Source organism: Micropterus salmoides, unplaced genomic scaffold (assembly GCF_014851395.1).
Source record: "Micropterus salmoides isolate LMB-PRFRI ecotype aquatic unplaced genomic scaffold, ASM1485139v1 Ms_hic_scaffold_11, whole genome shotgun sequence".
Taxonomy (NCBI): Eukaryota; Metazoa; Chordata; class Actinopteri; order Centrarchiformes; family Centrarchidae; genus Micropterus; species Micropterus salmoides.
The window spans coordinates 3,499,291-3,514,854 of NW_024040152.1; the positions used below are offsets into that span (position 1 = coordinate 3,499,291).

At 38.2% G+C, this 15,564-nt stretch overlaps 1 protein-coding gene across 6 annotated transcripts in view; it reads left to right on the plus strand.

Annotated features, from left to right (window-relative positions):
- LOC119896965 (C-type lectin domain family 4 member G-like) overlaps window positions 1-15,564 on the plus strand; it is a 317,840-nt gene that overhangs the window by 10,828 nt on the left and 291,448 nt on the right. Inside the window, exons 2-4 of one of the 6 annotated variants that reach the window (XM_038710439.1) lie at window positions 7,107-7,184; window positions 8,823-8,948; window positions 9,847-10,344. In XM_038710439.1, coding sequence (XP_038566367.1) covers window positions 7,107-7,184; window positions 8,823-8,948; window positions 9,847-10,344 — 702 coding nt within the window. The remainder of the gene's footprint in view (window positions 1-7,106; window positions 7,185-8,822; window positions 8,949-9,846; window positions 10,345-15,564) is intronic. The other 5 variants (XM_038710446.1, XM_038710440.1, XM_038710447.1 and 2 more) reach the window with 5 other exon arrangements.

Sequence of the window (15,564 nt, forward strand, 5' to 3'; positions counted from 1 at the left end):
TCCGTTGAAAACCAGATTTTGGTTTACTATGCAACATTGTGATCACTGTATTTCTGGCGCATCTACTGACTGCAACACTGTCACTGATACAGTGCACTAAGGCAGGACCAAACCATTTCATTCACATACAGGGGGGTCAGCCAATATGGATGTTTACTTTTTGGTCAATGGGGATATTTAACTCCTATTGCCAAAAATAATGAGTTCACTAATTGTATTATTATATTTAAAATACTCAATGATGATGGTTTATATAAATAAATTTGATATTAGTTTTTACCTATTTTTGGGGGCCCCTGTTGTTGTTGTTCCCCCATATATGGCGCCCCTGTGTACCGATCATGCTTACACTCGTGCGTGGTCACCCCTGAAGACCCATTCTGAGCCAGGAAAAAGCCTGCATTGTATGATTTTCTTTTCTGTTTTAACATCTATTAATGTTTCATTTGTTGTTGTTGTTCTGGCTGCAGAGAGGATGATGCTGGTCAACAGTGAACACCTGAATGACAACTTGTGGGCCGTCAAGCAGAAATGATGACAACACCTGCTCAAAGTTCCAGTTTCCTATACTTTGTGCCATGTCTGTATGAGACTCCCACCTGTCTTCAGTCATGTCTGGACCCAGTGGACTGTCTGGACGGCTGTTGTATAATTAAGGTGCACCGTACAAGCCAACAGCTTCATACATAGAAGAAACCAGCACTCAGGAATATTGTTTTGCAGATCACTTTTATTATTAGTATCAGGGCAACAATTAGAAAATATTAATAATAATAATATTTCAGCACTAAGCTATCATCAGCATTTGTTTAATTTAATTTAGTCATATTATGCATGTTTTCAAAAAACACCATATACATCATTGCTGCAGCTCCTCTTTTCGTTTTAGCTATAGAGTGATACATCTTGTCTCTAAATAATCTTTGTTGGGAGTTGTACATGCGTAGTTCCTAGTTAAGGACTACTAGCCACTCAGAAGCAGAGTAGGGCGGGTCATGTAATGCTGGTGTTCACGGCTTTGGTTCAACTGTAAATCCCCTTATCAGCTTAGAAACATGGACACTCAGTAAAAAACTTGGTAGCCTATTACGTTGCAAGTCGCGGACATGGTGGATATTTTAGCACGGACTAAGTAAAGCAGTATGAACACAAAGTGCAAATGTTGGTTTCGGTTGTTTGATAGGTTATGTCATTAATAAGCCGGCATATAGCGCACCTGCTGCCGTGATAACGGATCACAGGTGGAAGAATACGGAAAAAAGAGGAGTTCTGTGTCTTTTGGGCTTTTAAACATACTGCGATGAAATGTATATGTATAGTGATGAAATGAAATGACCTACAGTATAAGAAGATATGAGATTTTTTTCATATTGCGCAGTCCTAATTCCTAATCATGTCTACTTTATCATTGTAAAGTTTTACATGTAATCTCTAGTAGGGCTGAACGATTTTGGAAAATAATCTAATTGCGATTTTTTGAACAAGATTGTGATTTTAATATGTGATTAATTTTTAAGCTCTGTACCGCGGGTATTCAACGGACAAGCAGTAAATCAGTATATAGTTTGACATTTATTATGAGCAATGGTGGAGACGAAGTATGAAATTATAATAATATGAGAAATCTAATTAGAGAGTCTAGTCATGGCATAAAATAATATGATATATCATCAGGTCGGCCTACCTGCAGACCACAGGAAAAAACACAGTTCACCACAGTGTGCTGTACAGTAAGCGCTCAATACAAAACCCACAGTTCAACCAGCAATTAATGAGTCCTTAACTCAGTTCAAATCTCCTAGCAGTCCATCTTTCTGTATCCCAGTAAGCAAACAAAAAATACTCAGTTTGAGGTTCAGTTCAAAAGTTGGCCAACGAAAATAAAACCAAGTGACGCCCCTCGTGTTTAATAGACAAGCTCAGTAATTCACTAAAGTTTCTGTAGTGTCAGCTTCTGTCAAGGTTAAGGCCATTGTACAAAAACAAGTCAAGGTACAGCATAACGTGTGAAGTTGATGCTTCGTCTGCAGACTGATTTACTCTTGGGTGTCATGTGACCAGAGTGTAATTGCAGCCTTGGCGATTAGAAAATCTTGTTTATCACATCGGGATAATATCACAAATGCAATTAATCGTTCAGCCCTAATCTCTATTTAGGTGCTTTAGGTACCAGGTTAGCTCACCTGGTAGAGCATGTGCACCATGTAGAAGGCTGAAGTCAGCATTAGCTGTACTGTCCCCAACTACTCTATTTTTTTAATTAAACCTTTATTTAAGCAGGCAAGACACTTGCCACACAGAACAACTCTAGCAGTGAATAGATATTCACCAGCTCTGTAATACTGCTGTTCATCAACAAAGTGTCTGCCTTACTCATGAAGTTACCTTAAAATTATTACTTTAATTTATGTAACTTTACATCCAAAACCACAAAACCAAAGTACGTTCAGATCCTATAATTAAGATAAAAAAATAACCAACAATATTAATAACAATATCACAACGCAGTAATGTTGTTTATTGGTTGGTCTGTTGTTTCAGACAGAACGCTTATCAGAAAGGTTGGATACGCTCCGAATCCAGCTGCTATGCGATTAATGGCGCTAATGATTCTGGTCAGAAAACCTAGGAAGAAGTTCGAGAAGACTGCAGAGGAAACAGTTCAGAATTGGCTGTTATAGTTGAGGAAATGGAGAAGGTAATGAGAACACTGTGAACACTTTTATGACAGCCTGTATGAATGGAAAATGTATTTTCTGTCTGAACACACTGAGTCTGTAGGCCACAGTGTGTTTATTTAAGTATAAGTTTAAATATCTGATAACTGTCTCTCTGTCATCAGATGAACTAAAAACCATTCTCTTCTCTGTGAAATATAACATTGGTACACTGTAAACCTCATTCTTTTAGTCAGAGGGATTTTTAGAGAGAAGTTTAAAATATAACATTTTCTCCCCCTGAGAAGTAATCTAATTACTTATATTTGAAAAAGATTTAATTTAAACAGAAATGAAAACGCTAGATTGAAATTTATTTTGTAAAGGATTTCTTAAATGTGCTTAAACAACTTTGGAACATACTTTGAAATGTGCATGATAAATGTGAACTCCTTTGATCTAAATGTATAGCATTCTAATCATGCACAGGAGAACCTGGATGGATCCATGATCATCAAGACACAAGAGTAAGATGATTTTATAAACACCATGAATAATAAAATCTGTCAGCTGGGATCTAACCATCTGGTTCTTTCCTCAGCTACTGGACAGAATCACCAGCATCATCCAGGCTTGTGTATTTTGTGTGTGCATGTGTGTGCATCCTTGAAGCTTTGGCAGTACTGTACTATTAACATTCATGTATCCTGTGGAATTAGATGCCACACAGGACACAATTACTTAAGGGGTTCTTGTAGCTCCAGGTTTATTGCTGACCACATGTGCAGGTTCATTTCACAGAGTGGTATGCTACTGAGTCTTTCACGTAACCAGCTCAAATGCTGAATTTTGTAACAGTTTCTAACAGCCAAAAATTTTAGGAGGAAGGAGAGGCAAAATAAAATAAAATACAGAAAAAATAGCAGTGGGCTATGACTATCAACAGAAAACATGACATAAATCATGATAACAACCATACACCCACTTACATCAACATCGGTTTATAAAATGTGCAACAGTAAATGACACTTACACTTCCCCAAGTTCCACCAAACCCACGTGGAACTTCCCAGAGATCGCACAACTCAAGGCACTTTAAACGTCTATTATCTTCAAACAGAGTTACACTTAATATAAACCTGTAACATTTTTTTGAGTAACAGAGTACAATATCACGGTATGACTTAATGCACGCTAGCATTACCATGAAATTTAGTACACAATGGTCGACGATTGGCGCCCAAAATCCAAGCACACAATTCCAGTGTTAAAATATTGACAGGTGATGCCATTTCATACACTTGTACATGAATATTTAACAAGATATACATGCATTTACCTACTATTCTACACAATGAAGTTTCTGCACCAATCCCTCGTAAGTACTTCACACATTAAACAGGAAGAAAGACCACAATGCACTTGGTGGAACAACAACAATATTACTCAATGCTGCCACCTTGTGATGAAAGTCTGCCATCACATGTAGGACTGTGGAAATCCACTTAGAATCTACTTCACACTTACTTTAAATTTAAAACAATGTTTCTATCAAACAAAACAAACAACACATGTATTTACATTACTGTAAAACTTCAATTGATAGCCAAATCCCAAATAGCCGCCTACCTCCTTTACTGGCCTGGTGTGGGAACACATTTTGACAAATAAACGCCTCAATTAAACGCCTGGTCTGGTTTTTATAGAAGTTCTTTGGATGTATAAAACCTCTTAAACCCCGCGGGGTCGCCCGCTTTAGCTGCTTCTAAGCTGCTCATATGATCAATATGGACATGCTGAACATCGTTAGATCGGTTACATTCTCCACAATACCACTGTTACGTTCATTTAACGGAAACAACAAGACCCAAAGTCTCATTCTTCTAGATTTACCAGTGTAACCTGCCCGGCTACAAGAGAGGAAAAGGGGAAAAAACTGCTGACTGACGTTAACTTTGAAGCGCTTGTTAAGTCCGCTCGTTTAGTCCGAATGTGTCCCATCCTTGATTATTTATAGTCCTTTAGTCTGTAAGGGTCCACCCATCAAAAGTGAAGTCCATCGCTCTCTGTCTGCCACACTTCTCTCATCCTGCACCCTGTTGTTGTTTAGGTTACTGCCTTCAAAATAAAAGTGCATAAGCAGTCTGTCAGAGCTAGATCAAATAAATGACATGTATTTGATATTTTTTGATAATATTTACAACAGTATTATTCTGTTTGAAATAAATAAACTTCTTCATAATAGTTTCAGTTTTGTGCAAAAAGGAATTAAAGGCCTGTCTCATATGGACGCCTGTCTCAAATATAGGCAGGGTCAATTCAGTGATTTTAGTAAATTAAAGCCCGGGCTAATATTCAAAGTTTTACTTTACAAAACTTTTAGAACTATACTAAACCAAAGTGGAAAATCGCCTATGACTAGATTTACCACCCAGCTACATTCATATAAATTTGAATTGAATATCACAAAAAAGACACTCAAACAGATCTATGTGTGTGTGTGTAATACAGTTTTAGATTGACACTGGGAGTCTGTCTATTGACCAGTTTTTAGAAAAATATCGTGACTACTACAGGTGGAGCTAAAGTGTTAGTATCATCGAATGCGGATTGAATGAATGTTCTTCTACTTTGAAAGGGCCACAATAATGAAATGTTGAATATCAAGATATGATGTGATCTAAGAGAGGAACCTGCAAATTGTTCAGAGTCTCCATAAAGCCTGTCAATTCAATTCAATCTAGCTTCATTGGCATGAATGTAAAAAATAAATTACAAAAGAACAATTCATTTCATACAGTTAAGTTCATTCATTAAATAAAGGAAAACAAAAATGTGTGTTTGTGTATGTTAAAAAATAAAATTGTAACCCTATCTTCCCAGCAGTGAGCCCCAAAGCAGCCTCTGCGTTGTGTTAGGTGAAGTGTCCTGGGGCAAGAAGGAGAGACAGGGAACGGGACACCCAGTGGTGGTAGAGGCAGAACAAACTCTAACGGTTTATTGGCTTGTGAAACACAAAACAGAAACTCAATCAGTTTCCAAGACACTTATTGACTCATGAATCAATTACGAAAATAACATAAACTTCAGATGCCATATTCCAGAGCTAGATATAATTTAAAGAGCCACAACAAATCTTTTACCCTGTTAAGCAATGCTCAGGAAAGCTAGCTCACCCATACCACACAATTAACTATTAGCATGGACATTGTGACAACATTAGACTTTCGACTTTAGACATTAGACAGAACAGGTCCTATCAGTTACATAATCACATTGGGAACGAGTGTTCTGCATATGTTTAGAACACAGACAGTAACATTAACGGTATTTAAGTGTTTCTAGTGGTATAGTGCTCGGGGGCCCTCCTTACCTTGTGAAACACAAAACAGAAAGTAAACCAAGGCGACTCAGGCACCTCACCGTGGCTTCGGGGCCCGCGGTGAATAAACGACCAGAGTTTGAAATCAAAGGGATTTGTGGTTCCAGAAATATAAAAGGAATGTATGTCTATGGGAGTGTTATTTCATATACGGTTAATAGAATCAGAGTCAGCTTTATTGCCAGGTATGTGTTCACATACGAGGAATTTGACTGAGGATTGAAGTGCCACCTAGAGGTCAATTGACACCAAATTTCATACAGCCCCCTGGAAGTCCTGCCAGATAAGGTCCCCGAGCAGCATGACATTTTGGAAATGCTGTTTTGTAAACTGTTTAAATTGTGGTGAACTGTTCTCTATAAATGTTCAGCTGTTTAGAATGGTTGTGTCATCTGAACTAAGATAAATTAAAATCAATTGTTGTAGTCTCCAAAACATCTATTTGTCATATATGTCATATACATATTGAAGATATTGGATGTAAACGGATGGGTTTTAGTTTGCTTTTGTTTGATAGTGCCCATTTATGTAACCCACACTGGAGATTCCACTGACCACAGCTTCCTAAAACCAGGCAGGAATCTTTTACTAACTGTAATCCAGTGGACTGGCCCTAACCTCAGTTGCTGTAATCTGCTGCTCCAAAACATCTATTTGTCATATACATATTGAACATATTGGATGTAAACGGATGAGTTTTAGTTTGCTTTTGTTTGATAGTGCCCATTTATGTAACCCACACTGGAGATTCCACTGACCACAGCTTCCTAAAACCAGGCAGAAGCATTTGTAATGAACTGGTTATTTTAAAATGTTTCCCATAAAATGCAGAGTTTCCCCTTTCATGATCTGCAAAATGTGAGAGTTGGTTAATTTGGGTTTTAGCTGCCCTGTGAAGGTCTACACAGAATACAGTTCTGGGAAAAACACTGAATTATTTCTCATTCTAACAGAAGATACTGGGACAATAGCAATAAATTCAAATAATCTAATAAACCTGTAAAAGCTTTTAAAATGTAAACAAAATGCAGTAATTAACCACAAGATTGTGTTCTTCAACCTTTCAGCTAATAAGGAGGAGGAAACTGTGTACAGTGATGTGAAGGTGCGAAGCAAAACAACCGAAAAGACTGCTGACACAAACAGTAAGTTGTAAAGAAAAATGTACACAGCATTCAGTAGAGTAATAATAATAATAAATAATAATCCTTATTTGTAGAGCACTTTTCAAAAACAAGTTACAAAGTGCTTTAACAAGTGTAAAGACAATAATACCCAAGAGACAATAATACAAAAAAACAATACAAGATAAAAGCATGAAAACATTGAAAATTAGTAAAATACAGATAATATAAAATTAGTAAAATACAATAAAATAAAGGGATAAAATAAAGTCAAATAAGATCGGGAAAGGCTCTCCTATAAAAGTATGTTTTAAGAAGGGACTTAAAAGAGTTCACTGACTCAGCCGACCTGATTTCCTCGGGCAGGCTGTTCCAGAGCCTCGGGGCCCTGACAGCAAACGCTCTGTCCCCTTTAGTTTTCAGTCGAGACTCTGGAACAGACAACAGACCTCTGCCAGAGGATCTCAAGGTACGTGCTGGTGTGTATGGGACTAAAAGGTCAGAAATATAACAAGGCGAGAGGCCATGAAGAGCTTTAAAAGTGATCAATAGAATTTTAAAGTCAATTCTAAAACATACTGGGAGCCAGTGTAATGAAGCTAAAATAGGAGTAATGTGGTCATATTTCTTTGTTCTGGTTAAAAGCCTGGCAGCTGAGTTCTGGACAGTCTGGAGTCGATCAGTAGATTTTTGGGTTAAACAGGTGAAAAGGCTGTTGCAATAAACCATTCTAGGGCAGTAGCAGAGATCCCCACCCAGTGCCTCAGTCTGTCTAACATGATGTTGTGATCAATGGTGTCAAAAGCAGCGCTAAGGTCCAGGAGTACAAGGACTACACAGAGTATATCTATTAATACTACTATTACTGCTACAAATACTACCTCAGATTTATCGTTATTACAACCATTAAAAGGGAACTAGGGTCATGAGGAGTACTGCTCAGCCTGTGAAAACAGTAGGAGCTTTGTTAATAACTTAGAGACTGCTAATTTTAACAAAGACTTACAAACTGGGGGTGTGGAGTTCAAAAAGATGTTGCTGTTTCACAGGCAGGGAAGCTCTAGTGAAAAGATAAAATCACCTTGAATTATGGAAGTGTAGGATCCATTGTTTTTGGAGTTTAAGCCATAGTAGGGAATTTATATTTTGAGATTTTCTAATCTGTATTTTGCCAAGTGTTTGACGAGTGCTTCAACTGCAACATTTTACAGCCACTAAAACTACAGAAATTCTGCTGTTACAACTACCACCAATTCTTCTATTACTGCTTCTAATGCTACCACTACTTCTAGCACAATGGCAAAAAGCCATTTGAAAGCCAAAAAAACAGGTTCACACATTTTAAAGTCCATCATTAAACAAGGTGCCCATGTGAATACTGAAACATGTTTTGCTGCCTGTAATAATTTCCTTTGTAATGTGCTTCGACTGTAAGAGATGGGAGACAAAATCTAAAGTCTTTGTTCTGTATAGAAATGTGTTCCAAAGTTCATCTGAAGCTTTTAGCAGTCTGAGTTAGTCAAATCATGTGGGTATCTTCACTGTCTTTATTTACTAACTTTTTAATATAAAAAGGTTTTTTTGGTGTAAAAATCCTGTAACTTTGAAAAGTACCCAGTTGATTTGGTTAACTCAGACTTAATTATATCTGTTGTTTATTCTCAGCAGGACTTTTGCCAGACAAGAAAACAAACAGCAGAGGTCGCTGCTATCAGCAGGTGGCTTGTTGTTTGGGGATTCTTTGTGTCATTTTGCTGTTGGGCATCATAGCAGTCTGTGTCTACAGTAAGTATACAAAACAGGTAGTCTATGCAGTACCTCAGACTCAGACATGAGGCAGAACTTGAAGAATAACAGCACCAGTTTTCCTCTGTAACATTACTATAACCGTAACCAGAGGATCTATTAACAGGTTGTTTTACCTATAGATTTCTGCCTCTAGTCTAAATCTGTTACAAACAAAGTTCATTTCTCGACACAATATAGACAGTAGACAGTACGTAAGCAATAAGACTGTTCTTGGTAATGTGACTTTTATTTTTGACAATGTTCAACCATTTATTCCATATTCTGCCCATTGTAATGTAGAGTGCAGCATCTCGGAAAGCATCAGGCCAACTAACAAAGCCAAAGAAAATAAAAGACAAATTTGAAAAACAAGTTGAGTTGATTGAATATATCTTTCATATACAAACAGAAGTCACAACACAGCAGAGGAAGACTGGTGACAGCATTAGTGTGTATGTAATGTATGCATAAAAGGCATTAAACAATGAGTCAAATGATATTCTATATTTTTTTACTGTCAACATATTCCATGATCAGCCCCAAACCAACACTGAATTGATCCTACAAACAAAAGTATCTGTGTATCAAAGACTTATCCAGCTGTGCCATAGAAACCCACAAATGTCTACAAACTATGAAAAACACTTCAGCGAGTCACAGTGTTGCACTGGGTGACATGTTCCTTCACTGTCCCACAGACGCAGTCCTGCTGCCATAAAGGCCTGCTAGTGCACAGCTGAAAGAGCCTGGCTATTTTAGGCAGTGTCAAATATTTAAGGGTTCAGTAGGAACCAAAGGTCTTAGGAAGTCCTACAGCTCCCATAAGTCTAAAAAACACAAAGCTTCCAAAAATGCATCATTATTATCACTCAAGAAGCTTATTTCCTATTTGCAGTTGTTACATTTATCCATGAAAGTGAACCGAATCAGCTGAAAGAAAACCAAACGATTCTACTGGCTCTCAATGGAAACCTGACAAACCAGAACAACAAACTCAGCTCAGAAAATGAAAAGCTGAGGAGGGAACACAACAATCTGACAGTCCAGTTGGAGAACCTGACACAAGCCTATACTGTCTTAAAAAGCAACATCACAAACCTGTCTGCAGAAAACCAGAACCTGACATCACAAAACACCAAGCTGTCTGCAGAAAACCAGAACCTGACATCACAAAACACCAAGCTGTCTGCAGAAAACCAGAACCTGACATCACAAAACACCAAGCTGTCTGCAGAAAACCAGAACCTGACATCACAAAACACCAAGCAGTTGGAGACAGAGAGGAACAACTTAACAGAACAGATACGGAACATGGAGACAAAGTGGAATGAGCTCAACGTCAGTCGAGCTCAGTGGAGCATTGATGCCTACTGCCCAAAACCACAAAACCAAAGTATGTTCAGATCCCATGATTAAAGTAAAAAATAATAATAATTTCACAATGCAGTAATGATGTTTATTGGTTGGTCTCTGTTGTTTCAGACAGACAGTGTAAAGCTTGTCAGGGTGGCTGGTTACCCTCCCAGTCCAGCTGCTATGGGATTAATAACCCTGATGTTTCTGATCAGAAAACCTGGGAAGAAGCTCGAGAAAACTGCAGAGGAAAGATTTCAGATTTGGTTGTTATAGCTCATCAAACCGAGAAGGTAACGAGAAGACAGCCTATATTCAAAGAAAGTTTATTTTGTGTAGTTCTGAACACACTGAGTCTGTAGGCCACAGTGTGTTAATTTAAGTATAGTGTTTAAATATCTGATAACTGTCTCTCTGTTGTCAGACATTCATCAGTAATAACAGTTGGGGCAGTTCAGGAACCAAGGGATACTGGATTGGCCTGAGAGCTGAAGATGGGAAATGGAAGTGGTCGATGGAAGTGATCTGACTGAAAAGTAAGAGACACATTCATAAACATTTTGAAGCATAAAATCTATCAGCCTGCATCTACATCATGTTCTTCCCTCAGCTCCTGGATACAACAACCTGCTACCAACGGTCTGTGTGTAATTTCTGTAGAGACAGAAGGATGGAAATCAGTGAGCTGTGGTGCCAGAAACAGATGGATCTGCAAAAAGAAGGCTTTATCTCTTTAAACACTGCAGTCATACTTGAGAAGGTTACTGGGGACTAAAAAGTTAATCATTTTTCATGCGTGTGCAAAAAAACAGATCCTCTAATATAAGTGTGTTCAGGTTGTTTGGGTATTCTGCCTCCTTGTCTCATCCAGTACAGTCCCAAACTGTCCTGTGTCTGTCTAACGGGGATGCTACCACATCAACAAAGCAAAAATGTATGCCAGTGCACCGCAGAGTACAGGATAGGTAGATTTCTGTTAAAATATGACTCATTAGATTGAAAGTATTAACTTTATTTTTAAAATGCCAGGGAAAGATAGGTAGGAGAGATTTTGAATGTGCAGAAAGTTTTGAACATGAACAGAAAACCTGCTGAAACACAGACTAATAAAGTTCAGGTGTTTATAAATGAATTTAATTAATTAATGTATCGTTGAGATGAAAACGTGCCACATGCTAATTTTTTTAGAGATTACTTCCCCAAACAAAAGACAGAAAAGAGGAAGGAAGACTAATTTAAAGCTCTCGCCCTGCTATATCTCCTTTTAGTCCCATACACACCACCAGTCTGCAGTCTGTTCCACAGTCTCAACTGAAAACTAAAGGGGACAGAGCGTTTGGAGTCAGGGCCCCGAGGCTCTGGAACAGCCTGCCCAAGGAAATCAGGTCTGCAGTGAACTCTTTTAAGCCTTCTTAAAACATACTTTTATAGGAGAGCCTTTCCTGATTTTATTTGACTTTATTTTATATTTTTTAATATTTATTTTACACATGTATTTTATTGCTTTTATAATGTGTTTTACGGATTTTATTGTCTTTGCACCTGTTACAGCGCTTGTAACTTGTTTTATAAAAAGTGCTCGATAAATAAAGATATTATTATTATTCCTAGATATATTAACTCAGCAGGGATGTTATCAAATGAGAAAGTTGATCCACATACACAGACTGTCTGAGAGCCTTACTGTATTGTATTCAATTATAATTTTATATTTTGAATTGTTACCCACTGGCTGAATTTTGTGTTTCGCTTTACATTAATGATGACATTTCCACTATAAATGGTGGTCGAATGTGGGGTCAAAAGAGCTTGGTAGAGGACAATAGGGCTTCCCCCCCCGCACATAAAAAAGCTACTTTTGTTAACAAGGCTGACATATTGTTCCTGGGCTGACAAGAGTTTCTGGGAGCTTCAGTTTCCTTCCACAGTCCAAACACACACATGTCAGGTGACCTAGAAAACATAATTTGCTCACAGGTTAAATATGTTTGTGTGCTTGTGTTTTATCCTGACATCCATCTGTGAACTGTATTGATCCAGATCTTTGTGGGATATTTGTGCACAGAAGAACCTCAGACAAACCTTGATAAGACTTATATAAAATACTGAAAAATGTATATTTTGGTTTTGTGTTGATTCTGTATTTTGACACATTTTCAATGGTTTTCACAATATTTTGTAAATTATCCACTGATTTATGTGTACATGTACTGTATGTCAAATGTATTCTCTGTAAATGATAGAAAAAGGGATGGAGATCAATGTGTGGATTTGTTTGCTGACTGAGAGGGTTTAGAAAAGAAGCTGCATGAAATCATAAACTAACTGTGAAATGGATGTCAGTACAGTGCTTAAACTGATACTTTTTGTTATAATAGCTGGGACAGTTATGGCTCCTGGATTAGCAGGAGAGTTGAAGCTGCCTAGCACAAATGCAATATTGTGAAGCTTGAGATTTATTTATCACTGTATTTTCCATCAGTGGCAGTGTGTTGGGTTTTACTGTTAGTGATCAAAGCACTAAAAACTATACACTTTTAAAACTGGCACACTGTAAACTTTTACATTTCCCTTACAGCCCTCATATAGGTCTGCTATTGAACTTCATGCTATTTTTCAGAAACAGAAGAACACAGAAACTGCCTTTCAGTTTAAAAATGTAATGTTTGTTTATCTGCCAGTAGGATACTTTCTAATACGCTGAAACTTGAGTCTTGTCTTTCTGTGATGATTTTGAATGGAACTATGTCGGTTGAGCTCAGTGGAGCATTGATACCTACTGACACCAGCATTTAGGAAAATACACTCACTGGCCTAAAGAAGAATTTAACTGTTAATTTATTAATGAAATGTTTAATAACTTTGAATGTGCTTTTCTTCTGTTTTGTTAGATATGCAGTGTACCAGCAGGTTGATGAAAGGGACCAACAAGACTGCTCAGTTTCCTGTTTCCTGTGTAACAGTTTACATTTTTACTAACTGTCCAACAGGAGGCGCTGCAGAACTTCTTATCAAGAGAATGTTCCAGGGTCTGGTTACTATTTGTGTTCTGATACACACAGATCAGCCAGAACATTATGACCACTGACAGGTGAAGTGAACTGCACTCATCATCTCGTTACCATGGCGCCTGTCAGTGGGTGGGATATATTAGGCAGCAAGTTTAACATTTTGTCCAGGGTCAGAGGATCTCTGAAACTGCAGCTCTTGTGGGGTTTTCCTGGTCTGCAGTGGTCAGTACCTACTGAAAGTGGTCGACGAAAGGAAATCATGGGCAGCCTCACTGATGAGCGTGGGGAGCGAAGGCTGGCCCGTGTGTTCTGATTGAACAGATGAGCTACTGAGGGTCAAATTACTGAAAAAGTTAAAACAAAAGGTGTCCGAACACACAGTGCATCACAATGTATTTTGTATAGCCGCAGACCAGTCCTGTTAAAGTCCTGGTCTCAGATACCACAGCACACCTTCAGAGGTGTAGTGGAGTCCACGCCTCGACTGGTCAGGGCTGTTATGGCTGCAAAAGGGGGACCTACAGGTGGTCACAATGTTGTTGCTGATTGGTGAATACAATACTTGCAGGTACAGGGGACGGTTATGTGTTATCTGTTTATGTCAAAGCAATCATTAGGTTGGGATAAATAATCAACATAAGTTATCAGTTCTCTGACACCAATATCATAATATGTTCTGTTCTGTTACTGAGGTGCTTTCTTTCTTTCTTGCAGGTCAAACGTTGGCCTCTTTACAGCAGTTTAACTTTAAAACGATGCTGCAGGTGTTAATGTTGCTGAGACGGTGTTAAAAAGACAAAGACTGTACTTTGGTACACATTGTTTCTTCTCAGCTGTGCATAAAACTCTAAACTCAGGCTGTTGTAGAGAATAAATGCAACACATCACTGATTCCTCCTTTGTATAAAATAGCTTTTACATCTTCACCATTTTACATCTTTACATCTCACCTCTTCAGGTAAATATGATGTTTACGACATATATATTCTTTTCAATATTACAGGTATCACAAATATCCGTGGTATAAATGATGATCTTGTTGTTATTGTATATCTCTGTGTTTTCATATCTTGAGTTTCACTGTGTCTGCAAGACATTTGCCAACAACCTAATTTATCAAGAACAGCTCTAACACACAGCTCCCCCTCAAAACATGATGTTTTACATTTCTGCAATCGATCTGCTGGTCCAGGTCCTCTTTTTCTGCCTCCAGGCAAAAGGGGAAGTGAAAAAGGAAGTGGTTAAAAAAAAAGGTATGAGAAAACATTCTAACAGTGAAGTAAATGTCTTATTCTGACAGTGAAGGATTGTATCTTTGTGCTTCTGTTAGTCATATTCTGTGGGTTGATCAAATGTTATGAGAATAACGTCTTGTTCTATTTTGCTGAAAATTACAACAATGTTGTTATTATACAGTTGCACAAGTTAATACTTTCACTTAAGATCTTATTAAAATACATCATACACTGTAAGACATTGCATGTTTCATTCAAAAACTAAAAAAAACTTGGCTAAACCTGTGGTTCTTGTTTTGGTTTTCATGTCAAGGACCCCCAAACTGACAAATTAGAGCACAGACCCCATTTGATAAGATTATGTCCCAGGATTCCCCATCTGATAGGATTTTGGTGTTTAGATGTTTTCTTACAGAAAGAGTATAAAAACCCATGACCAAAATAGTCATATGTTCTGTAACTGTGTTACTTATGGATGGAATAATAGTGAAAACAAACAACCTGTTCTCATGCTCAGGCGTCACATATACACGCTTTGGAAAAGCCGTGTCTATTGTACACAAATTTGTGCGTGTATGGTGGACGCCCCCAGGTACGTGTGTATGAGACGCCCCGGGGTGACTAGCTAGCTAGCTAGCGATGTTTTTGTTTAAGGAGTTGACAGCCCCCTGAGGCAACTTCCCTAACCTCCACCATGGCATTAGTTAGGGCCTAAACCTAAGTCAGTAAATATATGCATGTCGACAGGCTAACCCTACAGCTGTGCACACGGCCGATGTGCTAGCAGGTAGGGTTAACCTCCTTTGTGTTGCAACGCTATTGCAAACTGCAGCGTATCATATACACGCAAAATCGTCGTTTTGTGTACAATAGACATGACTTTTCCAAAGCGTGTATATGTGATGCATGAGATGCGATCGGGTTGAATTAAAAGATTTCACTTTTTGTTGGGGACCCCCTGGAAACCCCTCAAGAATCCCTAGAGGTCCTCGGACCCCACTGGCCTAAACCAAC